Below are 27487 nucleotides of genomic sequence, written 5' to 3'. Positions count from 1 at the left end.
GTTTCTTTAAAGTTCGAGAGCTTTTTTGCAAAATGACCGAGTAACGCAACATATTAGGCTAATAGTGATAAATTCACTTTCATTCTTACGTGTATACATATTATAATTATTTTTTACATGAATAAATATATAAATATGTATACTTAATTTGTTACATGCGTCAATATATATACTTGATCTCTAACATGCATAAATTTGTTAGAATGCTTATTTTTAAAGTCATGAACATGCATATTTTGGTGATATAATACAAAACTATTTAGTCCGGTTCATTTAACCTTGTTTAAACACCATATAAACCATGTAAACGCTAAACAAAGTGTGACCAATTTTTTACCATATAGCGAATAGGATAATGCTATGTATATTTCTTTGAACGGAGATGAGAGGGTATTTCAACCCATAATTGTTGTATTCCTTGAATCTAGCTAGCAACCATCGCGCTTAGACCCTAAATAACAAGAATTTTTTTGTTAATTACATGGTTGGGACACTTTGGTTTATGATAAACTAGTCTATCAAGTGATACTCCGCTAGTAACTTTAATAGACATAAGTAATAGAAATTCATAGAAAATATTAGGACCATAGCCAATAATCAAAATTATTACATCAGAACATTTGAGTTGCCCACGCCATGATTCATATGGAAGTCAACTTGGGCATATTTTTTACTATTGCCATTAGAGTATATTTCTATGATTGCCTCTAGCGCATATTTCTAACAGCCGGATCGGCTGCGCTCCCACGCCGAGCCGGTGGAGCTCCACCGGCTCCAAGCCATTCGGCGCCGGCGTGTAGGCGACGTTGAGTTTGGAGCCGATCCAGGTATAAGTTTGACTGCTCCCTCCAGCCTCTCCAGGCGCTCGGCTTCGCTCTTAGGTTTGAAATTTTGAATCCGTGTCTGCTTCTCCAAACTGTCTCTGCTCTTGCGATCTCTCTCCTCTTCCTCACCAATTTTGATTGCAGGGTGCTGCAGACCGCTTGTCGTCCTCAACTTATCCAGGAGATCCAGCACCCAGATTGAGGTCGGTTTTTGATTGCCCATCCTCTTCGCTTTTAGGTTCAAATTTTGCAACCGCGCCGTTCTTCTGTTCCTCGGGCTTTTCAATTTTTTACTGCAGTTTGCTTCAGTCCTCTCGCCATCGTCAACCTTTCCTCGGAGATTGTGCACCCGCTTGAGGTAAGTGGTTGATTGCCGCTAGGTTTTGGTGGGTCCTGGCCCGTTTTATTTGGGGAATTTTGCCTCCAGATGCATTTATGAGAGTTAATGGCATGATAGCTGTGAGGTTTTGGCCCCTTGACTTGTGGAAATGTTGTGTGTTACCGTGGGCTGGAGGTGACTGTCGTTCTTTTGTTAAAAATTGTAGTGCATGTTTTGTGTTATGATCAATATTTAAAATAGCGGGCTAAACTATTTAGCGGTTGGTGTTTGTAAAGACTAAGAAAGACTATAGCGGACTATAACCTAGATAACCCATTTAGTAGTTCTGTAAATATAAGTATTGAGAGATCGGCGCCCCTAACCTTTACACCGACTTCCGAGCAGCTATTCCAAAATAGGGTGATACCACGTCTTCCGTGGACTCTATACCCACAATACATGAGCACATTACATGAAGAAGACTTTCACCTAGACACTAATATATAAGATATCAACTCTATATAAGAACTCAACTCTTTATTCACTATACTTAGTACAACACAATATTTATACTCTTTATGTGGCTATTCTACCATGACACTACTACACTACATGGCAACCTTATCATCTCCTACTTGAGACCTCCATTGGTACTTTGCAACGTCACGAATAAAATCCGCAAGTGCACGGATACCGCTGTAGCTTTCACCCAAAAAGTATTCCAGGATATCGTATCCACTAATAAATGTGAGTACGCTATCTACGGGTTCAGGCTCATCCAAGGACACACACGCCGGTGTGGAAAAGATAGAAGAGAGGACTTTCTAGATCTAGAATCTATGCCTAGAAGAAGAGATCACGTCGCCGTTATACTTCGAGCTACTGGTTTCGACCGACTTATACAAACCGATAGTTCAATAATACGTGCTCTATCCAATATCAGAACGTGGAGGATTAATAGGGCTCGAAGAGGGCTGTCACCACCTGCCGGCTACCTCTACAAACCATGGAACTATCGGACAACTGAGTGGTATAGTCTAGCCTAGGCACCACGTCTACGTCTTTCCCTACTAACCTTAACCCTGGCCAAGACTACCCTTTTCTATCCGGGATCTTAAGCTAAGATCAAATGCTACTCGCTAAGCATATACATCAACTAATATAAGGCAGAGATGATAACTTGCGATCTAAACTCTAATTCTAGATAAACAAAGAAAGTCTCGAATATTTACAACTGAATAAGCATCCATCGGGTACAAGCGGAGAAGAGTGCCGACAGACCTGGCACTTTCCCCGACTCCTCACTCTCCTCCTCTTCTTCTACACCTCCTAGACTACCTAAGCATATAGGATGAAGGCCTCAAGCTCTAAGGGAGAAAGGTGAGTTGAGTTGGGTGTGTTCCATTTCCCCACCCCTCTTCTATATTTATAGGAGGGAGCCACGGCCAAGGAGAGCATCTTCTGCAGCTAATTCTCTCCAAACCGACCTATGCATCTAATGAGCTTCCTCCACGTGGCAAGGTTAAGTTGGTGGGCCCACGGCAGGTCGGCCGACCAGGCTGGTCGGCCGGCCTCCCAGTGGGCCCACCGACCTTCCCTTTTGGTCCATGAGTTCCTTCCTGGGCCCACTTGTCATTAGCTTTGGTATTGGCTTTTGTCATGTTGGTTTTTTTGCTCTGGTGGGCCTTCTACTCCATATTCTGACACGTGTCGCGTCCTGATTCGCTGGAACGCTGTGTCTAGGATCAAACCACACAATTATGCTGCAAAATTAGCTAGAAATCACCTGCACACATTCTAGAATATCATCTGTGGAATTTGTTAGTAAATAAGTCTATTTAGCATTTATTCCACATTATGGTTCATTTTTGTGCAGGAATTGACGGTCAGAATAGGTCGTTAGTGACCATCAACAACCTCTTATGCCATGGCATGGTAAGAGAGAGAGGAGCACTCCTATATATAGGGCAGGCTCCATCACTACAACAAAATGGCCATGTAGATACGTTTGCTTTGTAACGGATTCAATATCGTGCCTAAATTTATGTCTGAGCCAGTGCTAATAACAACTTTTAACACGGTTTTAAAAGCGTATCAAGCTAACAGCGTTGGTACCAGCTTAATCCTCTAGATATATGGGCCTATCAATATTTTGGGTCCACCACTCTTCTCCTCACCTGAGTCCGTTAGAATTCTGCCCCTCTCATCTCTCTCCTCTATGCACCAGATCTAGGGAAGTTCGATGCTCTCACATTTCCCGGCCACCGCCATCGATCTACACCTGCACCGCCGTTCTCCCATCAGACTATCAGAGCGCCCCCACCCCCACCGCCCCACTCCGGCCTCATCACCTTCTGCGACTGTATATCACTTATTCCTTGTGCCACCCGCCTCGAACCCACCAGGTCACCGGCACTAGCCCTAAAGATCCGGCTCTCCAGCCTCGCTGTGTGCGTATGGCCTCCGAGCCCAGCGCGGCGACTTCCTCCGCGGCAAACGGCGGTCCATGTTGCGGTGGTTCATGTCAAGGTGTTCTTCTACCCTACCTCATAGGACCCGTACTCCGGTCCACCTTTTAGATTCAATTTAAACAGTTATCTTATCTGTGATACATGGGGATGCATGCGACAATAAAGATGTGAATATTGGTTTCTAATTTGTTAGATTACACTAGTGGGATATTATAGTAATCTGACCTAAGATTTGTGTGACACGTTTCTTCTCGTTCTATTCTTTTGAAGCAACAGATATTGTCTCTGTGAATTAAATTTTTTTTTGTAGAAAGCCTGGAATACGAGATGAACGATTGTTGGATGGGTTTTGGTGTATGGATTCTGATTTTCTTATTATACTACTAGGGCTGCTACATCCTTTTCTTTATAGTGTTGCAAACAGTTAAGTATGCTGTATGTCTGTATTACATAATGGTCTCAGCTTTATACATATATAAACAAATGTACTTTAATATGTGTACTAATTTCCAGCTAACTGTCTGTAATAGGTTGAATACCCTGTATATTGGATACTAGATTAGATACATTGTCAGCTACAAATTACTTACAGTAATTCATATTGCTATATTAGCTGTCTATTTCGTGCTCTAATTTTTAGATTCTTTACTCATCCAGATTTGTGTGCTCAAAGAAATTTCCTAGAAGTTTGTTTCTTTCATTGATCCAAGGTTAACTATCTTACATTTAGATGAATTGCAACACAAATTTGGTTTCACTTATTCAAAATCTTTCTCTCTGCATATCAGGTAAACTTGTTCTTGTAAATTCAGGGTAAACCTGAATAACTGGAGATGAATGTCAATTCTATGGCAGAGAGACAACTGAAATGTACTCTTGACAGCAGCTTGTAATGCATCTTTGTTTTCTCCATAGTGTAAACAGTGCTCAGGCAAGTGCTCGATTAATCTACTTATTTGTCTTTCCTTTGAATATCCAAAGCATTTTTCCAGTATTGACAGGAGCTTGGAATGCATCTTTTTTGTCCTCTAAAGTGCAAGCACTTGTCAAGCAAGCGCTCATTTAATATATTTGTTTGTCTTTCCTTTGAATATAAAATGCAGTTTTTCCATTGTTGACAGCAGCTTGGAATGCATCTTTGTTTTCCTCAACAGTAAAAACACTGTTCAGGCAAGTGATCCTTTATTCTACTTGTTTCTTTCCTTTGAATATCCAACGCATATTTTCCGGTGTGAGGGCTTTATTTTCTGCACATGCATACTTGTTGATTGAAGGTGATTTCATTTGAAGTACAAGTGTCAAGCTAATGGAACTCAGATCAGCTAAGATTTCAGAATTAGAGGAGAAATGGGAATCTGATAGTACAAGATTGAATGTATCAGATCTTCATAGTAAAAATTTTAGTCACCCATTATATTTCCATTTTATTTGTAGTGATATGTTGTCATCAAACATGATTGTTTGTACCAGAGTATACTCACAATGCAATTTGATTGAGAAGGGTGTGTTTGAGTGAACTTTATAATTTGACAGCACTTCTAGGCTAATAGATTGGTTACAGTATCAGTAAAGAAATTCTAAGAGCTATCTATATTTTTAAATACATAACAAATTGTAGCAATACATATAATCAATTCTAGTACACATGAAACCGAATGCGCTTGAAAGCATATATACAAGCTTAGGCACGAACTCTAGCATCTCTATAAAACGTCTTGTGCATTCTAGACACGCTTAACAATTCGTATCAATGTATCCTGACACGGTCTATGCGGAGACGCTTCAGATACGCTTTATGAAAGCATATCTACATTGAGGTAGTGATGAAACAAAGTGTGTCTAACCAATAAATAAAGCATTACTAGAGGAGTGTTTTCTTGTAGTGCATGGTTCAAATGATTTTGCCATGTGTCCATGTTCTACACACTTTCTTACAAAATATCTAACTCTAGAATTTCCTCATACTTATCTAACCATATAAACATCTAATTTCTTAAGTATTCCATACTTCACCATAAAATATGGTAATTATGGTTCATGCATACTCTCTAATCTTCTGGAATATTCTCACAATTATGCATTTCTAGTTCAATACCATGCATAAATCTATGAGTATTTTTCATATAAACATGAAATCAAAAAAATATATATAATGAAGTACGTCTTGAGCTTGATTCCCTTGTTATATTGTTGAAAAAATACTAAATTTTGTGAAATACGAAGTTCAATACTAAACTAATAAAAAATAAAAACTAGTTATATGATTTAGCTGGCTAAATAACCCTTAATTTAGTGGCTATAGCGGGATTTAGCCAGCTATTAGCGGATTTAGTCTTCTAGAGCTAAGAGATGGATATCCTAACTTTCTTCTCTCTCAAAAACTATAGTAGGATATAGCGGTGGTGGCTATAGCCGGCTATTTAGAACCTTAGTCCTTATATATATTGAAATCGATCAGCCTGCTGACTTGGTTGAAAACTCATGCATTATTATATTCTCTCTAGGGAATTGCACGCTGTTGTGTTATGATACCCATGATGAGTCCTGAGTCTATCCCATAATAATTTGTCTCATGTTTCAGGTTGGTTATGATAGGATACTCTTTTTTGTGTGATCATCTTTTGCATATGTAGGCATAATTTCTACATTTAGAGAACCTGATATGATAAGCTGGCAGAAATGACTTTTGAATTCCCTAAAAGAAACTTCTGAGGTTTCGTGCTCCACCCACTAATGACGGTTTTATTTGTTCCATACATGCAGCTGTGCGATGAAAGTGTGAGGTACCCCCTTGATGTAGCTATTCCATCAGCTAAATGGAAGCTGTTCAGATTTTTTTTTTTTGGAACAACTGGTTCCTCCTTTGCATTTTCAAATGATTTTGACTTTTTTTTTTCAAATATCAGTCTGAATTGTTTCTATTGTCCTCTTTTGCTGTCACGGCAGGTCATCGAAAGTAACATAATCCACATTTTTTTTCTGTCCACAGGCTATTTACCAGCAGTATTCTTCTATTCTTAATATTATGGTCGTAAGTATTCATGTGCTGTATCAATTAATTGGCCCTGATCTGCTTCATGCGGCCTAGAGAATGTAGCTTATTCTAACGATAAGGCTACAAAGCTTAACATATATACATGATTTTATAGGCATGCTTCTCCTAAATATATTTTTCTGGAAAAGAGAAACTTTAGTTATTTCAAGAAGAATACATTGAGGTGATACATTGTCTTGAAAATTTTCCGACCTCTGCCAAAGTGTACACAACCTATAAAAGTTTGACAAGAATCCTGACACACTAATAATTGTCAATCCTAAGAGTAGACCGCCGCCCATGTGCCTGGGCAAAAAAGTCCTTGGCCACCTGTGCCAAAAAAAAGAGATGCCGCTACAAGAATATCCTGCGAAGTATGCCACTGAACAATAGCCCACGTGCAAATCCAATGCGTAGTCGAGATGATGACCTGCAAAAAGAAAGATTGTTTGTTATAAAAAATTATTGTGTTTTTACAGAGCCAAATAGATCAACACAAGGATGTCGTGCCCACAAGAACTTGTTATTTAATTTTTTTGTAATCCATTTAGCCAGCTCCCAAACATATTGGACACATTGCGAGGTTTGGGTATGCCCCAGGCCGCATAGACTGAAGCCCATACCATTTGCGTGAATCGGAAGTTGAAAAATAGATGTTGTATCGTTTCATTTTCATGACAGAAGCAGCATTGTTGATTTTTTTGCCAATTCTGTTTAGCTAGATTATCTTTTGTAAGAATGACAGCTCGCCTAAGATACCACATAAATTTTTTTTTATCTTGAGTGGGGTTTTCAATTTCCAAATTCTCGTTAGGAGTTGTGGATTAGTCCTAGATAATGTGATTTTACTGTAAAAATACATGTCTGGTCTAAATTTCATTTGAAATCATCTCTCTCTTGGCTTTAGTACCACTATTGGCAGACATGAGACCAGATTGTTCCACATCGCCAACTTGTTGCCAATGAGATCTCTGCGCCAAGATAGATTTGGAAACTGTGTACGTAGTTCCTCAGCCATCGTATTTTGTTTTTTCCTGACTATGTTATATAGTTGAGGATATTGGTCTCATAGAGATCTATTACCTAACCATATGTTTTTCCAAAATTTTACTTGAGACTCATCATTTATTATGATGGTTCTAAATCTTAGGAAGTTTCATTTAACCTATATTAAATTTTCCCAAAAATATGAATCCACACTCTTTCATTGGACACGCACCAGTGCCTTAGTCCCTAGATATTTATTACGTATGATTTGCTGTCATATACCATCTGTCGCGAACATATGATATAGCTACTTACTAAGCAAGGCTATATTTTTTAGTTCTAGATTATGTATCTCTAGTCCCCCTTGGTCCTTTGGTTCACATAGGATATCTCACTTTGCTAGCTGATATTATATTTTGCGTTCGTCACTTTGCCAAAAAAATCTAGAGCGGAAGTAATCCAACTTTTTGCGAACCCCTTTTGAGATTTCAAAGAAGGACATCATGTACATGGGTAAACTGCTAAGAACAGAGTTGATAAGTTTTAAGCGACCTCCAGTTGAAAGATTTTTACCTTTTTAACTATTGAGTCATTTTTCAACCCGTTCTTGGATCTTCATCCAATCGCTATTAGACAATTCCTATAATGGATTGGAATGCCTAAATAACGAATTGGGAAAGTGCCTGAATTGCATCTGAACAGTTCCATGTACTAACTTTCATAATTCTTTGCTTCACCAAAGTAGAAGATTTCGCTCTTATTAAAATTGACTTTTAGACCCGATAGCTACTCAAACGCACAAAGAATGGTCTTCATGTTATAAGCATGCTCCAAGTTATGGTGCATAAAGAGAATTGTATCATCAACGTACTATAGTATATAGAGGCCGCTATCTATAAGGTGTGGCACCACACCACTCTTCTGATCTGCTGCTTTTGCTCCGTTGATAAATAGTGCTAGCATATGGGCTACGATACGATAATTTTCACCCGGACCAGTAAGCGCGGATCACTTGATTTTGTGCTACCACGAAGATCCAAAGAAGATAAATTAGCATGTACAGAACAGGACTTTATCGTAAAATTTTCGTAATACGTACCAGGGCTATTTATTATTAGAGTATGTCAAATTGGTGGCCCGATATTTTCTTATTATTGTGAGAATTTCTGGAATCTATCTTTTCTTATCGCGCCTGAAATTAAAATTTCAACAAGCCAATCACGTAAGTGCATTTTGCATGGACATTTTTCTAAACTTTGCCGCTGAATGCACACGAAGTTTAACTCGTTTTTTCATATAAGCAACATCGATGTGTCAGGCAACCCATGATTGCCAGCGCCAATCATCACACAGTTTGACGACATGGCACGAGGTGCTGCTTGACCTGCTGATGATACGTGCAACAAACAGGCGGTATGGCCTGCTTCTGTATTCTTCGTGAAACATACGCCGCGCCCGCTCGGCAAGCAGCCCATTCCGCCGTGCTGCGCGCACAACCGGCCCGGCCGAAACATCCCCACAATGCCACGGCTCCACCGGTCGCCTGGCATCCGGAGACACCGCGGACGATGGGGCAGCCGAGTGAAGGGCCTCGCTAGTTTGCGGGCGACCGTAACTTTTGGTCAATACGGTCGATTTTTCGACGTGTTTTTTTATAACTTTTTTGTCGTTTTGTGATAAAAAAAATTCTGTAAAACTTTTCAAGAGAAAAAATTGAGGAAAGGAACAAATTTGAAAAGAAAATTTGGAAGAAAAAATTTCAAGAAACAAAAAAAATTGACGAGAAATTTTTTACATTCAAAACAAAAAAAACTTTGATAAAATATTTTTTGCATCCAAACGAAAAGAAAAAAAACTCGAATAAAAAAATTCATCCAAAATCAAAGAAATTCAGAAAAAATTTGTAGAAAAATTTTGCAAAAAAAATCACTTACCTGCCCGCGGCGAGCCGCTGCACCGCCTCCCCGCCGCTCCCCCGCTCCGCCGCCGCGGCCCCGCCCGAGGGCTCCGCTCCGCCGCGGATCCGGCGCCGCGGGCCGCCGCGGGCCCAAGGAGGCAGCGCGCGCCCACACAACCCAGCAGCGACGGCGGCGGGGAGGCGTGGCGGCCTAGGGAGGCGGCGGGGGAACGACGGCTTCAGGAGAGGAGTGCGCGGCCCCAAGGAGGCAACAGCGGCCGCAGCCAGCTGCCCCATGCCGCATCCCCCGGTCGCCAGAGGAAGGGGAAAGAAGATTGAGGAAGGGGAAAAGAGAAGGAAGGAGTGGGGAAAAGAGAAGGTAAGGAGCGGGTGGGTAGGATCGACCGTGACTTGCAATGTAAACTCAACATTGGGGTTTGCGGATGGCCGGACGCACGCCTGCTCACGGTCGACGCCCGGCCCCATAAGCACGTGATTCTGTCGTCCCCTCGGCTTCTCTCTCGGCGCTTCTCTCTCTCGCATTTTCCCTTTCCTATGTCTTCTCTATCCTTTCCTTTCCTCTAGATCCTGTTTCCTTTCCTCCAAATCCCGACAGGCAGAGCCTCCGCCCGGCGAGCGGCGCGGCGAGCTGGCGGCATGGAGGTGCGACGCGGCGTCGGGCTCCGCCCCTCAGAGTGCAGCGCGGTGGAGAGGCGGGGCACGGAGGCGGGGAGCAGCGTGGCGGCTGCGGCGGGCCTCTGAGGGAGGCGCGGCGGCGGCGGGCTTCCAGGGGAGGCGCATCGGCGGCGGCTGCGGGAACCTCGCCCCGGGTGCTCTCCCCCGGCGGCGGCGGCGAGCTCCACCGTGTAGTTTTTGTTTTTTGTTTTTTTTCATTTTGATTTTTGGATGCAGATTTTTTCACAAAATTTTTTCCCCAAACTTGTTTTCTAGTTTAGATTTGGATGTAAAAGTTTTCTTCAAATTTTTTCCAAATATTCTCAAACTTTTCTGTTTCAAAGTTTTTCTCATCAATTTTCTTTTTTCTCTCTTGAAAATATTTTTCTTGAAATTTTTTCCAAATTTCTTTAATTTAGATTTGGATGCAAAAGTTTTTCGAATTATTTTGAAATTTTTCTGTTTCAAATTTTTTCTCATCAAAATTTTTCCTTTTTTCTCTTGAAAATATTTTTCATGAAAATTTTCTTTGAAATATTTTTTGTTCCAAAACGACAAAAAAATACTAAATAAGGAGAAGAAAATTTGGTCGGAAATCCGTAAATTAGAATGCCCCCCAGCCGAGTGCCCGATTCCCATGGACGACGGGGCCAGCCAGCCGGCAACGCCGGACGCGAGTGCGGCAACGCCGGACGCGAGCGCGGCGACGCGGGCCTAGAAATCCGCGCTCGCTCGCTCGGCGCCTCCATGGCGATGGATGGCGAGAGCTCTGCGACTCTGCGTGCCGCCGGCCACTGGGTCGCAGTCGCTCGACAGCCCGGGCCCGGCGGCCGTTGCCTTCGCGGCGATGGCCCGCACCTCACATGCAAATGTGCAGCGCAGCGCTGCGCGGCCGTCGGCATCCGGCTGCCCGCCCTCGCACATGCGCGGGGACACATCACGCGTCAGTTGCCTCTGTACCTTTCCGGAGCTAACTGTTTTTTTTTTTTTGGAGCGAGCAGAATAGCCAATCGGGATGGGAAAATTATTCAGGGCCCTCCTTTTTTCTCTTGCGTCCTTATCTTCTCCGTGTCCGGGAAAGAAAACTCGTCGACACCTGAACTACTGCTCTAACTCTACTAGGCCAAGCACAGATGCTTTTGCTGCACAGCGAGCGCGACTGCGCTTAAGGAGCATTTAGCATCGAGGACCATCTTGATGATGGCTTCGTGCTAATTAATCTCATAATCTGTTTCTCAAAAAAAAATTAATCTCATAATCTGTAAACTCTAGTTGAACCTCCACATGCACAGATACTTCAGACTCGAGATACTTTAAAGCCTACTGGAGTATATGGTGCATGTACTGACTTCCCCTCAACAGGTACATGTACATGTTTGCAACAAAGAAATCGCACAAGAAAAAAGAGAGTGTATAATAATAGAAAACTAGTAATTCCCCGTTCCCCACGTACTGAACAATAGATTAAGAAAAAGTACACCTTCTAGTCCTGAACAAGGGGAAAATCCACTTTAAGTTGCGGTTTGGACAAGAGGCCATATATAAGGTCTTCCAATTTCCAAAACACCATTTTGAAATTTGACTAGTACTGACTGTTACGAAATTAAACTATTTTCGAGATAAATCTACTATATAGTTTTGAAAGATCCAGACTTGATACAGAAGAAAAAGTAATAGTTATGATTGGATGGAATAGTAAAGTAAACTGTACCCGCAAAAAAAAGTAGAGTAATCTGTGCTGAATAAAGGTTTTTTTTATAGCCAACTTGTGGCGAACAATCGAGAGGAGCCACAAACAAAAGGGTATGGAGAAGCATGTCCGTTCTGAATGCCACACAGAACCAGTTTTCCAATTATAGACTTGATGATGATCACACTGAAAATTACATTGGCACCGGGCGAGAAAGCACATCCAAACTGGCCTCCTCATCTCCTACTCATCTGCCAACCTTGCTGAGACACAACACCTACGGCATTGCCGGGCTTCTGGCGTCTCACTTAATTACTGGATTGCTACCTAGTAAACGCAGCGAAGATATACAATTAAGCCGGCCAATGACACCGGAATTACAGAGCGCATGCATCCATTTGCAGGGCTAATACTGGATGATGGAGCGGTAGTAGTTGTTGGGCGCCCAGTTGGCCGGGATGACCCGGCTGGCCACCAGCTTCCTGCCGGACTCGTTGGTGACGCGCAGCGAGAAGGGCGCCTGCAGCCGGTGGTTGGAGTCCATCCTCCAGATGGATCCCCAGGACTCGCGCATCGGCGCCCACGACCGGGAGTTGGCCTCCATCAGGTCCACCTGCACCACGTCGCCGTCGCCGTCCTCGAACTCGACGAGCACCGCCAGGTACATGGGGTTGGAGCCCTCCTCGACGTGGAAGGTCACCTTCTGCCCGGGGTAATTGCAGGGCACCCTGCATGTGGGCATGTTTCCATTAGTCTTGTCACCATCAGGCCTCCAAAGATTAGGAGCAGGTACAGTAACTGCTGAAAATTTAAGCGAATCTACAGGGGCTCCCCACATGCAGATTGATAGTGGCCGTGCCTATATTCTGCTCAGGTGGGACCTAAAAGATTGTGCGGCGCATGTTACCCACCTCTTGAACTGGATGTCGATGATGCCGGCGTGGCGGAGCTCGTCGTTGCGGCCGGGCTTGGCCATGGCGCCGAAGGCCGTGCCGCTGAGGTCGAAGTGGTACTTGGACACCGGGTAGTAGTTCATGTCGGTGATGATCACCGTCTCCGGGTTGCCGGAACAGGCAGCGTGGTTGGTGCATCTTATCTGAAAAAATGGAAACAAAACAGAGTAGGTCAAGACTCATAACTGTGGCTGAGCTTTCCGTTTCCATTACGGCCGATGACCAATTAATCTAGTACCTGGTAGCAGGAGCCGCAGCCCTTGCCGTCCTTGAACAGGGGCTGAAAATTGCCCTAAAAATTGGAACACGCTAAGGTCTGAAAGCTCTGCTTATCTCCATTGCAGTTCCTATTTCTTGGTTCGGGATGTGTCAGTCAATTTGACATATAATTAATAAAGAAAAGAAATTTAATTAGTATTCATCTAGGATTCTGAAGAGTTCCAAGGAAAAGCATATATACCGAGGAGATGCATTATTAGAGCTATCGGCTGAGAAGTCGATTCATAAATGACAGCTGGAGTTAAAAATAAGTCTAACCGTAAACAAATGCATCTAGCTGATTAAACTCAACTTATCGTCACCATAAGTCGGTTTTGACCTAACCGAGGCAGCACTAACAACCAGAGCGATAAATTAAATGAAACTCGCCCATCAATCGAATTACATCAGAGTTTATTCTAGATTCACATTCGTGATCGGCTAGAACAACGGATTAGAATTCCAAGTTATCTTCACCTTACTTCTTTTATAGAAAAACGAACCAAACTGATAAGATTTAATTAATACCACTATTCAAAGATCGAACCTAAATGAGATAGTCTGAGACAGTGAAATTAATTAAAACGAACTAGTCAATAAGATTAACTATAACGAGAAACATGATTCAAATGTGTGACGAGGATCGTAAACACTATCATCTATCAGGATGCTGCAACAAAAGGATAAGATAAAAACCGATAGATCCAAGTTTGTCATATGATAAATTGTGAAATCTATTAAGAATAGGTAAGAGATCGAACAATGCAGAGAACTTGAAAGAATAAATCAATAACAGGTGAAGTCGATTAAAACTAATAAGAGATTGAAGCAATTTGCAGCCTTGTTTGATTTAAACAAGATCGGATAACTTGGTAGTTAAATTAGATAAAACTACAGCGATGCATCGATAATTATAGCCTAGAGAATCTGGTAAGACAATGCTTATGAGCGAACTGAAGATCAAATCGATGTAGCCATATTCAATGAAGAAGTCGTCAAAAACTACTGCTAATGCTACTTCTACTCCTAGGGTTTTGGCGTTGAGCCAGAAAAAGTTATTGATGAGTTTTGATTGATATATTTTCATATGGCACAATGACCAAGGGCGCCAAGTGTGCTTATCAATTTAATAAATGCAACATAGACCTTTTTGTTGGTCCTCCAATATTTTAACTGGGAATTTCTCGTTACTAGTGCTATTTATTGTCATATCCCATGCCAATAATAAATATAGTTATCATTTTTGAACAATTGATTTTTTTGAAATATAGCTATCAAAAGTAAATGGAGGGAGTATTTATACTCTGAAAACTAAAGACTCCTATAGTCAATCAAGACGCAACAAATTTGATCAAAAACAAAACTACTTAGAACTCACAATACACGCACACTCACCCCTACGAATGCACGTATACAAATCCTACCCCTATAAGTATCTTCGAAGGCTAAGCCGGTAAATCCTCGAAATTGATGAAGTCATCGCAGGCGCCTCGCTATCGACGGGAACGTCGCCTACCGCTGAAAGCACAACGCTACTGAATCCTATAATATTCGCTCCCACTGAAAGTTGAGGTCAGAACATAAGGTGCTATCGAGATTCTTATAACCACTAGACTACATGCCACGTTATCTCCTAGCCCGATTCGCACTGCATCCAACATCGTCCTTGACCGACCCCTTGACCATGTGTGCGTTAGCTTTGACCGGACCTCTAGAGATTTTTGACCAAAATGACTATTGGTCTTCCCGGGGACTCTTCATCGGCTTCCACCATGTTTCCAAATTTAGCTTTGTACAAAGCGTCAACGAGAATATTGTGAATTGCACAATAACGACAACTCGTGCAACGATTTATAAAAATATTGATCTCATAGTTCTAAATTTTGGCTTATACCTAGAGGTGGTAAAGAGCCCTAGATTTTAGCCTAAAAAATCTAAGAATCGAGCTCTAAAAGGATTGTGCTCTAATTTTATACAATTGTGAGTTAAAATATTTAAAAGTCTTCTCGGGCTGTGAAGAGGCCACTAGGGCCATGGCCCATTACCACCCCTACTTATACCATATTTTTGTCTCCCCGCACCATAAAAGGTTAGAATTGCATGAGAGGGCCAATACAAACGTAATATATCTGTCCAATATAAATTATTCTAGCAGTTCTATGACAGATTGATGAGGAAGTGAAATGAGCGTGCTTGCCTTTATTTATTATCTATAATTGATACTATAATTGATTCTAGCATGCATATGCATTTTTTAAATAGAATAAAATAATTTATTTTCTAGGATAAATTTTGAACTAGAATATTTTTTTTGAACAGAGAGAGATATGGAAACATGCATGACAGAAGTAGAAAAAGGATGAGCCGTTTTCACCCCACCTATGGTAATCCATCACGCCGGGGAACCTAGAGAACATCTCGTGTTACCGTCCATTAAAGTGTTATCGTATTACCAACTCTAATTACATCTAAATTTGTGCATTTAAAATTCCAACAAAAATATAAATGGATAGAGCATGCAGTATCTACCATCATGCAAAATTTGAGATGCAACTGAAATTTGTGCTATGAGAAAAAAAAAGAAACTAATTGATTCTCCTTTTGCGGGTAGGCACTAATTGATTTTTTTTCATGCACATGTATTTTCTAAACAGGTAAAATAATTTATTTTTTGAAATAAAATTTGAATTAGAATGATTTTTTTGGGAACGGAGAGATATGGAAACATGCATGACACAAGTAGAAAAAAATCGGCCCCACTGTTCAGCCCAAACTAAAATCTGAGCTCGTTGTTAGGCCCAGACCATGTTACGCACCAGAGTGCACTAGCCCATTAGGCCTGAAACGGCCCAAAAGTGAACTGACTTCAGAGTGGCAAACCGCAAAGAGTTCGCGTTCTTCCAGAAGAATTAAAATACTGGAGTTCACGTACTATTGGGTGCATCACTTAAAAGTTTCCAAGCTGAGGATGTGATGAGGCCAGCAGCCGCAAGCTGCCAGCAAACCATCCAAGGGCGAGTGGCCAGGGCCTAACAGGCTAACACAATTGCTCGCTGGAGGCAGAAATCCGAAAGCGACGCGGCAGGGTGTTGACTTGCTGACTCGGATGAAATTTGCGGGGCCACCCTGAACTATTTGGCGGGACGGAGGGGTCGTGCGGATCGAGCAGCAGCACGAAACGAAGCCAGCTGAAAAGAAAAGTTGCTATTTTTCAAAAAAAAAAAAGTGGCGTCCCGACACGACCAAGCAAAGCATCGGGAGCGCGGGAGGCCAGAGCGAAAGGAAGCAAGTCAAGAGCCCGGCGGGGAGCCAAAAGAGCCGGTCGTCCCCCGCGGCCAGGGGCACGGCGGTTTCACATGCGCGGCTGACACCGCCGCAGCAACCACCACGTTGCGCTGCTCGCCATCGCGCTCTCGCATCCCGGCGCCACGACGAGGCGAGGGCCACGCCGGAGCGGAACCACCCCCACGTGGCCCCCGCCGCGCCGGCGCCCCCATGTGACCGTGCGTGCGCCGCGGCAGCGCTGGGCCTGCTGCCCCTCGGCCGCGGCATCGTCGGGCCATCCCAATCCACTCCATGCATCCATCCGGGAAAGCCACCGACGTGTGAGGCCGCCCGCGCCCCTATTCGCTCCGGCGACGTGTCCGCCGGCCCCAACGGCTCGCGTTTCCCTATGGTCCGGATAAGAAGGGGGGCCAAGCTCGGCGGACCCGCGCTGTCAGCGAGACATCGCCGGCAAAATATACATGCTCGCGAGATGTGCCAGCGGCCAACAACACTCAATCCCCCCCCCCCCCCCCCCCCCCCCCCCCCCCCCCCGGGCGTTGGATGCGTGTGTGCGAGTTATCAAGATTCTCCACGAACGTGCACCCACGTGCCGTGCGCGCGGATGGACCCCGTTCACACATACCCTGTTCTGCTCTTCACTCACTCCTGAGCATCGTTCTAGGTTCTCTTTATCTCCACACGACATGCTCGCTTGACCCCTGCCAGAGACTAATCTACAAACCGGCACAGGTCAATGCTAGCTGGGGCGTCCAATTTTTTTCCTTTTCTTTTTTTTAAAGAAAAAGAAATGGGGAACCCTTCCTCCACGGCAGCAGTAGTGTGTGCACTCCTACATTACCCCGATACTTCAGAGGAGGTGCGTATTGTATCCGATACGTATCGGATATCGATACGCGGCAGATATGCAACGAATACGTATCGGAGAAGTATCCATAAAAAAATAAATGAAATATAAATCGGATACTTATTTGGATACGTATCCGTCAGCGCAGATATGGCCCAACCCATCTAAAACCCTACCCGGGAGAGAGAGAGGAGGGCGCTGCATAGGCCACCCGCACCGGCCGTCCGCGGCGGCGGTCGAACTCGAGGTAGACAGGGTGGAAGGGCGGTGGCGGCCAGACGCAAGGAGGAGGGGCGGACGGGCAGCGGCGGCCGAACCCGAGGTGGAGGGGGTGGACGGACGGCGGCGGCCAGACGCGAGGAGGCGGCGCGGACGGGCAGCGACGGCCGAACCCGAGATTGAGGGGGCGGACGGGCTGCGGCGGCCGGGCGCGAGGAGGGGGGACGGGCGGCGGCTGCCGAACCCGAGGTGGAGGGGGCCGCGCCGCCGTGCGGGTTGGGCGCTGGGGGGCGGCGGCCGAACGGAATCCAGGGGAGGTGGGGGAAAGGAGGGTCGGTCTGGCCAGTGAGGGGACCGGGGAGTTGTGGATAAGGCAATGGTGGACTGGGCTGGGCCGTATTGTCTAGTTTATTGAGTTTATTTACATTTGGTCGACTGCTGCAATGTATAAATCGATTGTTATTTTGCTCTCTGTTTGATTGGGATCAACACTGGAGCTGTTCTAAGGAGGTGGGTGGTGTTGTAGTGGACTTTTACATTGGATTGCTAGTTTTTTATTTAATTAATATGTAATATTATTTGTTTCTAAAAATATTAAAACGTATCCGCATATCGAATATTAGGGAAAAATGATGTATCCGTGTATCAGTATTCGTGCTGTGTAGGTGCACTCGCATTGATTAAGCCGGTGGTCTCCAGGCCCGGGCCGACACGTACGCACCCGGCGCGAGGGAACCATCCAGATCACCGCCGGGGCGTACGCCGTGCACCGGCCACCGGCCATCGATGGCGGAATTTATTCGGCGGGGCGGCGAGACCACCTCCCGCCCCCGCCATAAATCTGCCCAGCATGGGCGCAGCGCACAGAGGTTCGCATGCGCCGCGGTCAAGCCAAGCCACGCTCCAGTTACTTTTACTATTGACTTCAACTTACCAGGCCTGGCCGGGCCTTTACCGGGGGGGACCCGGCGAGCGGTGGGGGTGGTGGGCGGCGCGCGAGCGAGCGAGCGGCGTGCGTTGAGACAGTTTTTCTCGTTAGAGTGGGAACAGGATAAAGGCAGCAAGGCCCCAGGCGCAGGCGCAGGCGCCCGGCCCAAGAAAGGGAACCGTTAGTGGTGGCCCGGCGCCGGCGACGGGCGGACCACGGTCTCCCACCTCACGTCCTCACCTCAGCTCATGTATCCGCCGTTGATCTCTTTCCCAGCACCAGCTTCGTGCCGCTGCTAGCCGTCCGATGCAGCGAGCAAAAGTCCCCGCGGCGCTCCATCATGGCCTCGGTCGAACCGGTCGCCCCGTTCTGTGGCTGCCATGTGGGCCGCCTACTGGTTTACCCCACGCATATGCTGCATGGCCCGGTAAAGCAAAGAAGCCGGGCCGGCCATTGCCTTGCTAGATCTGCTCGCTGCCGCCCTCAGGCAGACGCACCGTGAATCACGGCCGGGTGCCCGGGTTGGTGGTGGTGCATGTCTGCTGGGCCCAACGGAGAAAATTGCCCACCCTCGAGATGCCCCCATATCCGGGTAGGTCTTGGGAAATTGCTCGGCCTTGGCGACGATTTTATCCGGCCATCTGTTGTCCTTTTCATCAGGCCGCATAATTGGGGATGTTTGGGTTGGGTAAAGTCAAAGCAAGGGCTAACAACAACTTTTTCCCTGCTAGTATTATGCCGGAGTTTGCTCTGGTCCCTTGCCCCCCGGCGCAGTGCAAGAGCAGAGAGCTCCGTGGCGGCCATGGCAAAGCACCTCGGCCGCATTCGTGCTCCCCCATTGACGTCCCATTATTATCCAGCTCCTGCTTTCCCGGAGCAACGAGGAGGACAAAGCGAAGCGCCTGTCTCCACGACGACGCCGCCCAAGCCAATGCCCATCCTCCCGGCGCGGCAATTCAAGCAAGGATCCCGTAGTTGGAAAAAGAAAAACGATTTTAACACGGCCACGTGTCCCCGCTGCACTCCCTGCAGTCATTCGCTCACGAGCCCGACGAGCCCCTCGTCGTCCTGTGCTCAGGTCCTCTTCGAGCCCTGCGACGTGCGTGAGGCAGGGGCACAGTGCCAGTGTGGCACTGGAGCGGAGTGAAACTGTCACGCTGCTCTCGAGATACGAGGAGCAAGGGACAAGGGGGGTTGCAGCGGGCGCACGGAGGACAAGCATCAAGCAAGCATCATCCTGCGTCCTTTTGTTGCGTATTGCCGCTATTCAATGCTTCAGTTACCAGCTGCACCTGTACCAAAAAAAAAGAAATTCAATGCGAGGCTCGACAGCGGCAACTACTGCCGCCACCTCCCGGCAACCTGGTGGCTCGTAGCGACGGGGCGACGACAGGGGTTTCGTCCCGTCGCGTGAGAGCAACTACTCCACCAGATTTTCCAAATCATATTCTCTATATTTACTTTTACAAAATCATTTACCAAACCAATGAGCTTGTGAAAGGGTGGGGTATCCAACAGTCTGTCTAAATCTTTGACTCTGCAAATCCCCCTCCACACACTGACGCGTGGGCCCTGCATGTCATCAACTTCTTTTCTCACCCATCCGCTTCTTTTCTCTCCCCGACGGCCCGACCAAATCGGCGACGGCGGCGCGCTCGGCGGCGACGAAGCAACAGCAGCGGCGGCAGCCCTCTTCGATCTCCTCTGCTCCCTCCCTTGCCGAGCCCTCCTCCACCACCTCGCTCTGCTGTCCACGGCAAGCAACATCAGAGCAGGCAGCAGCTCCCCTCCTCTGCCTTTTCCTCACGAGATAGCACAGGGGAAAATCCCCATGGCTTCCGGGGAGACCGGCGACTGCGTCGCGGAGCTCCCGGCGGAGGGAATCGGCGACAGACAGACGACACGGAGGTCCTCATCGCCTCCGTGCTGAGCTCGCCGCCGCCGGGCGGCAGAGGTGCAGACGACGCGGAGCAGAGCGTCGCGGCGACGAGCAAGGTCAGAGGTCCGCGCGCGCCGATCTCCATGGCCGGCCGGCCGGCAGAGGTGCAGACGGCAGAGGGATCGAGGAGAGGTGGGGCCGGGAGCGGATGGCGACCCGGATGGATTCGGGATGTTTGCCGAAGGAGGGCGTCTTTTTTTTCCGAACGGGATGCCGAACCGAAGGTGATAGAGAATCCGTTGGAACCGAGTTTTTAGGTGTTCTCTTTTTTTACCTATTCAAGGAGTTTTACAACATCTCTTGGAGTTGCTCTGATGAGATCACGATTTAGCAGTGGATCGCAAAGTACAGAGCACCTCTCCAGCTTACAAAACTGAAAAAGGATCAAATCAGGCCAGAACTGTCTGTCCAATATATGCACTGGACGAACTGGGGGACTGCGTACACGAAGCTATAGCCCGCGACCTGTGCGAAATTTGAACTTCGTCGCTAGCTCGTCGCCAAACTCTACCTGCAGCTCGTCGCCGCCAGCTGCTCTGCCGAAAAAGACGAGTGAGGTCTATTTAGTTGGTAAAAAGTTGTTGATTTTGGTACTGTAGCATATTTTGTGGTTATTTAATAAATAATGTTCAATTATAAATTAATTAGATTTAAAATATTCATCTCGTGCTAATCAGTTAAATTATATAATTAGTTATTATTTTTAATTGTATTTAATGCTCTATGCATGTATTCGAACATTTGATGTGACGGATACTGCAGAAAATTCTTTGTGAACTAAACCTGAGGCTCGGATCATTTCCTCTGCACTGTTACACCGTAGAAAAAACCGGCCGATCGCCACCAGCTACCCTATACGTCAGGTTGACAAAACCAGCCCCTGGCTACTAGTGGAGATGCCTCCGTTGGCGTCGGGAGATGAGAGGCGTCATGTGAATCGTCGTTTGGCACGTCACATGCGCCATCCGCTTGCCCCCAGCCACGTTAGAACACCGCTCTCGCGGACGAACCGTGGACGCATCCGGCGCGCGCGTATCCGGCGGTGCGTATCGGCATCGCCTGTCTCACCCAGCGCCATGTGCGCTTCCCTTCCTTTCTTCTCCTTTCGCCCCTTCGGGCGTCGCGATCATCATGTCCACGCAGAAAGGGTTCGCGGCTGGCAGAAGAACATGTCCCCGTTGCGGCATTGCGTGCTGTAAAATTCTTACTAACTACAGCTGCCGTCCTGTAGCCATATGTTGCGTGCCCGGGATGCGGCCGCTGCTGGCCCTGCCCCGTTGTGGCAATGATACGAGGCCAGCCAGCTCCAGCTCGCCGGGCGTTGATGCACCGGCACGCACGGACACGTCGCATAATTCGGCGGCAGGCAATGCGAGCGCTGCGCTGTGCCGCCGACAGCAGCCAAGGGCGCGGGCATCGGCTGGCATGGGCGGTGCCCGTGTGCCACCGCGCATCATTGCCGGGTGCAGGAGGCTGCTCTGCTCAGTATTATTATACAAAGTAGTAAGTGTGCTGGAATCGATACTGTTCCTGTACGCACGGCTGTACGCAAACAGCCAGCCATGCCGTGGCATCATTCGCGCGCGCGCGCGGCACGGCGGCGTTGCGCCCTGCATGATTGCCGCCGCCACCGACCAGCAGGAGCAGTCCTCGCATGCATCGCGTGCGCCGGACTACTGCCGGAGACCGAACCGGAGAGTCCAATCATTCCTCGCGCGACCCCTCCCGCTCCGGCCGTCGATGCGCGGGCAGAGGCAGGTATCCAGATTCCAGATCTGACCGACCCAGCAGAGGCAGCTCCATCCATCCATCATCCATCGGCTCAGCAGACCCCCTGCCCCGTGCCCGGCCGCCGCTAGAGTGTTGCAGCGACGTGGCCTATTTATTGAACCGTCGGGATCAGGATCACGCGTGGACGACGGTGGATCGTCCAAGAGCAAGCACCAGAGTCCAGAGCGGCGCCAACGCTGCTGGTTAGTGGTTACTGTCTACGTAGCGGCAGCCAAGCCAGGGGCGGTCGAGCAGTGAGAGCGTGAGCATTATTGCTGCTCCAGGGAGTTGCAAATGAAGGCTTCGGGTGCCTGTGATCCGCTCGGAGGGAGGCCGTATCATTGCTCGCACCCCGGATCATAACGATCGAGATCGAGATCGCTCCCGAAAAAAAGAGGCCGGAAAGCGACCTAACCGACACACACACGCCTTATGCCATGCTCGCGAGCTATACATGCAAAGATCGCGAGCAATTTCCGTGATCGACGCGGGCGGCGAGATAATCATACGTCGTGTAGCAGGTGAAGTGCTACGAGCTAAGCTAGCAGCTGCTGCCCGCCTCGCCTGGTGATGGATCTCCTCTCCTCCCCCTCCCCTGTGTGTCCTTCAAGCATCGTCGCCGACGTCGCGACCCATGCCTGCCGGCCTGCCGGGTCAGTTCGGGCGCGCGGCGGCGGCCGGCCCGGTTTTAGAGGGTTGGCGGCGCGCATTGATGCCGTAGACCGGGCCACTAGTACAGTGTAATGTACGTACACGTACTACGTACCCACCCAGGTATAGCCAGGTGCTTGCGTCGCCGGAGGAGGGTAGCCCATCTGCTCGCTCACGACGGACGGCATCACGCGTGACGCTCGGCGAGTCCGTCCGCCTAACACCACTGTTTGCCAGCCAAATTAAGCTCCCGGCCCGGGTCAAACCATACGTTGCGGCCAGTTACGGGCACGTGGGATCACACGCACGCTGCGGGACCGAGGACAAACGGGGTCAAAAAGGCAAGGCGGCGCGGGGGGACGTGCTCTGCTGCTTGCTCTCGGGCGCAGGGCACTGAGCACTGACCACCACCCTCTCCCTCTGGATGATCGGCGGAGCTGTCACGTCGAATTTGGGCGGGCATTAGCAAGGAGCTCGCGAATTATTGCGCGGGGGAGGGATCGGATGGTGAACTGGAGCGCAACGCGGAGCCCCAGCGCAGCCCAGCAGGGCACGTTGCGTAAAGGGGGCGTTCAGGCGGCGAGCACCGGCAAGTGAGGCTAGCTGTCAGGTTCCGAAGCTTTTGGTGTCTGAACACGAGCGGGGTAGTTAGGGAGCGAACCGGATGCGCCCCCCAGCCGGCCAGCCCATCCAAGGCGGGGCTGCAAGAAAGCTTCGTTCGCCTGTTCGTGCTCACGGAAAGGATGTCCGGCCAAGTAACGCTTGCTTGTAGAATGCAGGCATTTCAGCCTAAAACTGCACCTGAAGAATACTAATACCGTAGCAGGCTTGCACGAGTACCGCATTTCGGTCTGTCGCGTTGGGCTGCCAACGGGCGGAAATGCCAAGTCCAATCAGCCACATTCCGCCCCTTGTCCCCACCACACATCCCGGGGCGGGAGACCAAGCTCAACGGGAAAAAGGACCCCAAACCACATGCAGAACAAGCTAAAGACCCGCACGGCCGCACGCATCCATCCATCTCCCGGAAGGAGCAAGAAGCCGCGGCCGCGCGCGCGAGAAGCGGCCAAACGGACGAAGGTGAAACCAACGAACGCCAGGAATCTGCTCCGACTGGACGCGGTAGCGCGCGCCGGACAACGCACATTGCCCTGCGCGCAGGTGGGGTGGAGGCGGGAGGCCCCGAGCACCCGAGCCTTTCCCGTGGCGCGGGCACATGCCGACAGCCCGAACAAGTCATCTTTCCTCGGGGGAGCTCCGGGGGCCGAGGTGGGAGCGCGAGCCTTTTGCCCTGTTCCGCCCTGGTCCGTTCTGCCTGACCGGCCGTCTCCTTGGCCTGACCGGCTGACCGGCGACCTGAGCTAAGCTAGCTGTCCTGGCCCATGGCAGCTAGCTTAGCTCTACCTCCACTACTAGTACGTAGCGAGCGAGCAGGGTCCGTCGTCTCGTCCGTCTCCATCGATCCACCGCCCGGGCCCCGGCCCCAACCTTCACCAGCCAGCTTTTATAATACGCGCTGCCGTGGCAATAGCAAGACGAGTAGAGTGAGCTGAGCGCCAGTAGAGCTCAGCTAGGCCGGGGGGCTGCTCGGCGGCTCAGTCGAGTAGTCGACTGAGCCCACAGCCCAGGGGGCCATGTGCGCCCCAACATAGCACGTTCTCCCTCGCTTCTCTCTCTCTGCTCACTCACTGCGTCCACACACACAGGGTTCACCGGTTCGGGTTCTCACTCCTCGCCCCCGTTAGCGTGCCGGTGCCCATCTGGCTTATAAATAGGCCCACACGGCTCCACGGCCTCCACCACCCACCACCTGCTTGCACTCGCTTCGCTTTCGCTCACTGCCCCCCCAGCCCGCGCGCAGCCAGCCAGGGAAGCCGGAAGGGCGAGCGAAGGCGGCCATGGGCGCCCCCTCCTCCCTCCCCGCCGCCGCGGCGCTCCTGCTCCTTATGAGCCTCCTCGCCGGTGGGCACTGCCGAGAGGCCCAGCTCGACGTCGGTGGCGCCGACGCGGCCGGCGCCGAGAACTACAACACCAGCGACGCCGCCGTGTACTGGGGCCCCTGGCAGAAGGCCCGCGCCACCTGGTACGGCCAGCCCAACGGCGCCGGCCCAGACGACAACGGTGAGCACCGGCATTCCGAGATCTCTCCATTCCCCCTCCCGCGGCCTCGCCCCGCTACCGTTTCTGGTGCCTTGTTCGTCGATCCGGGCAATGCGGCTCACGAATCCCATCACGAATCTTGCTAGGCGGTGCGTGCGGCTTCAAGCACACCAACCAGTACCCGTTCATGTCCATGGGGTCCTGCGGCAACCAGCCATTGTTCAAGGACGGCAAGGGCTGCGGCTCCTGCTACAAGGTAAAAAAAACATTTAGTATCAGATTTGTTTTGTCCATCCTTTCTGAAGCACAAACTGTAAAATGTCTTTCTTTTTTGTTCGCCGGATCAATTCTACGAGGAAATGTTTAAAGAGTAGTACCGCACTTTTATAATGAAAAAAAAATCTAGAGTAGCAGGCGGAGTGACTGTTAAAGTTGGACGCTGCCGTACAGTCCCGTCCGGTCCTCCGTTAAGCAGGCGGTCCTCTGGGCCCCGCGGGGCATGTGCGACCCCCCCGATCTCCGTGACGGCGTCATTCACTGTGCATTGACGCTTGCCCGGCCGCTCTCGCGGATCTCGCAGATTCGGTGCACCAAGGACAAGTCCTGCTCCGGCAAGGCGGAGACGGTGATCATCACCGACATGAACTACTACCCGGTGTCCAAGTACCACTTCGACCTCAGCGGCACGGCCTTCGGCCGGCTCGCCAAACCCGGCCTCAACGACAAGCTCCGCCACTCGGGCATCATCGACATCGAGTTCACCAGGTCGGTGCCGGTGCTCCTGCTCTCTCCTTTTATTTATGCTCTGCTGTTCTGCTGCCACTGGATGTAGAAGAGACACCTCTCACTCACACTGCAGTAGTAGTAGTTTACCATGTAGGAGTACTAGAACTGCAGAAGTAGTGGTGTCCGTCAAATTGTTACCGGTGGTGGTGCTACTGCTAGTAGATGTAGAATTTGCAGTTTCCCTCTCAAATTCTCTGTTGAATTTGGGGGCGCGGCAAGTGAAAAGTTTGGTAGTGTGGGGCGGGGGGCCATCGGCCCAACCGCGCGCATTACTGCTGCGCGCCCTCCTCTCGCCGGACACCGCATGTGCGGCAAAGTGGCACAGCTGACAAAGGTCACTTTTTATTGCGCTGCCGCGCAGCGCCCCCCAGCATGCTCATTTTCGGCTACTAGTGGGCGCACCCCTTTTGCAGCCCGGCCCGGCGTATCTGCGCGCACTGTTGCAACACGCCACCGGCCAACCCGTTTCCCTTGCGCTTTCCCTCTGTATTGTACTGGTACCTGCTGGCTTGCTGCTGCTGTTAAACATTAGAAAACAGGAGAGATTCCATTGCAGCAGAACAAGATTAGCAGGCAGGTTCAGATGGCAAGACAAGATTAGCAGCGGGCGCTGATGATGTTTTCCTTTTTTTGTTGTTGTTGTATATACGCAGGGTGCCGTGCGAGTTCCCGGGCCTGAAGGTCGGGTTCCACGTGGAGGAGTACTCGAACCCCGTCTACTTCGCGGTGCTGGTCGAGTACGAGGACGGCGACGGCGACGTGGTGCAGGTGGACCTGATGGAGTCCAAGACGGCGCGCGGCCCGGCCACGGGGCGGTGGACGCCGATGCGCGAGTCCTGGGGCAACGTCTGGCGCCTCGACACCAACCACCGCATGCAGGCGCCCTTCTCCATCCGCATCCGCAACGAGTCCGGCAAGACGCTCGTCGCCCGCAACGTCATCCCCGCCAACTGGAGGCCCAACACCTCCTACCGCTCCTTCGTCCAGTACAGCTGATCAGGCCCCGCGCCCGCAATTGGAGCTGGCGCGCCCGGTCGTCGTCGTCGTCTTCTCTACTACTACTACGCTACTACCACCACTAGACTACTGCTTCTACTAGTACGGCGGGCGGGAACGGAACGGCTAGTCGTCGAGGGTTGTCTCTCTGGTCATCGTGTCGTTGCAGTTGTATTATCATGAGTCGGGGTCCGTCCGTTGCATTTGGGTGGGCGCGCTTGGCTTTTAGGTCGAGCGCCATGTGCGGGTGTTCTGTGTGAGTCATCAGGGAGGGGGATGGCACGTGACGTGCCTGCCACCCACGTGCCATCCCCCTAGCCGCGGACGGGCGTGAGGGTGGAGGGGGGAAAAATTTAAGCCGTGTGGGAAAATGGAGGAGGCAGGCGTACAAGGTACGCTCTCCCGCCCACTCTCGCTTTATAATTTATATCATCATCGTCATCATCTCCATTTCGGATCAGTGATTAATTAATCGGAAAGTATATTGTACTACTGTATAAACGCAGTTTTTCCCGAGCTTGAGCGGCTGAAACCCCCTGTTTTGGTTATCTGGTGCATGTTCTCGTATTTCCTCCTTGCGTTTTCCTGCTCGGGCGATATGTGGTGTGAATGTACAGCAATTGTGCTGTGGTGTCTCCACTCCAGAACCAAGAATTATCGATGGAACAGAGCAGGCAGTTCTAACCTGTACATTCTGACGGGAAAGCCAAACCGTTTCCATGGCAGCCTGAAAGTTGCAGTTGGCGCGCTGGGAAAGCAAACCATAAAACTGGGCTGCTGCGGCCGCTTTCCCGCGCGCGGTAAAATTTGAAATCCTTATCCGTGACCGTGAGACACGACTTTACCAATGGTCGCCCC

The 27487-nt window shown here is 49.1% G+C and overlaps 2 protein-coding genes across 2 annotated transcripts; one reads left to right on the top strand and one right to left on the bottom strand.

Moving 5' to 3' along the window:
* Nucleotides 1-12013: 12013 nt before the first annotated feature.
* LOC120648041 (expansin-B3-like) lies at nucleotides 12014-16660 on the bottom strand. The gene is made up of 4 exons (XM_039924820.1): nucleotides 16352-16660; nucleotides 13089-13142; nucleotides 12809-12993; nucleotides 12014-12625 (listed from the first exon to the last, which is right to left on the bottom strand). The coding sequence occupies exons 1-4, from the start codon at nucleotides 16658-16660 to the stop codon at nucleotides 12304-12306; spliced, it is 870 nt and encodes a 289-aa protein (XP_039780754.1). The 3' UTR covers nucleotides 12014-12303.
* Nucleotides 16661-24289: 7629 nt separating this feature from the next.
* Nucleotides 24290-27156, top strand: LOC120651704 (expansin-B4-like). The gene is made up of 4 exons (XM_039929303.1): nucleotides 24290-24868; nucleotides 24994-25103; nucleotides 25428-25612; nucleotides 26287-27156. The coding sequence occupies exons 1-4, from the start codon at nucleotides 24646-24648 to the stop codon at nucleotides 26627-26629; spliced, it is 861 nt and encodes a 286-aa protein (XP_039785237.1). The 5' UTR covers nucleotides 24290-24645; the 3' UTR covers nucleotides 26630-27156.
* Nucleotides 27157-27487: the final 331 nt, after the last annotated feature.

Source organism: Panicum virgatum, chromosome 9K (genome assembly GCF_016808335.1).
Source record: "Panicum virgatum strain AP13 chromosome 9K, P.virgatum_v5, whole genome shotgun sequence".
Taxonomy (NCBI): Eukaryota; Viridiplantae; Streptophyta; class Magnoliopsida; order Poales; family Poaceae; genus Panicum; species Panicum virgatum.
Note: the sequence above shows the minus strand (reverse complement) of the source record. Positions and strands in the feature narration are given on the sequence as shown.

Coding starts and splice junctions, on each gene's coding strand:
- LOC120651704 (XM_039929303.1), top strand. CDS start 24,646: ATGGGCGCCCCCTCCTCCCTCCCCGCCGCCGCGGCGCTCCTGCTCCTT. Junction 24,869..24,993: donor CGCCGGCCCAGACGACAACG/GTGAGCACCGGC, acceptor GAATCTTGCTAG/GCGGTGCGTGCGGCTTCAAG. Junction 25,613..26,286: donor ATCGACATCGAGTTCACCAG/GTCGGTGCCGGT, acceptor GTATATACGCAG/GGTGCCGTGCGAGTTCCCGG.
- LOC120648041 (XM_039924820.1), bottom strand. CDS start 16,660: ATGCCGCGGCCGAGGGGCAGCAGGCCCAGCGCTGCCGCGGCGCACGCA. Junction 13,143..16,351: donor CGCTCCCGATGCTTTGCTTG/GTCGTGTCGGGA, acceptor TCCAATTTTTAG/GGCAATTTTCAGCCCCTGTT. Junction 12,626..12,808: donor ATCGACATCCAGTTCAAGAG/GTGGGTAACATG, acceptor GCCCACATGCAG/GGTGCCCTGCAATTACCCCG.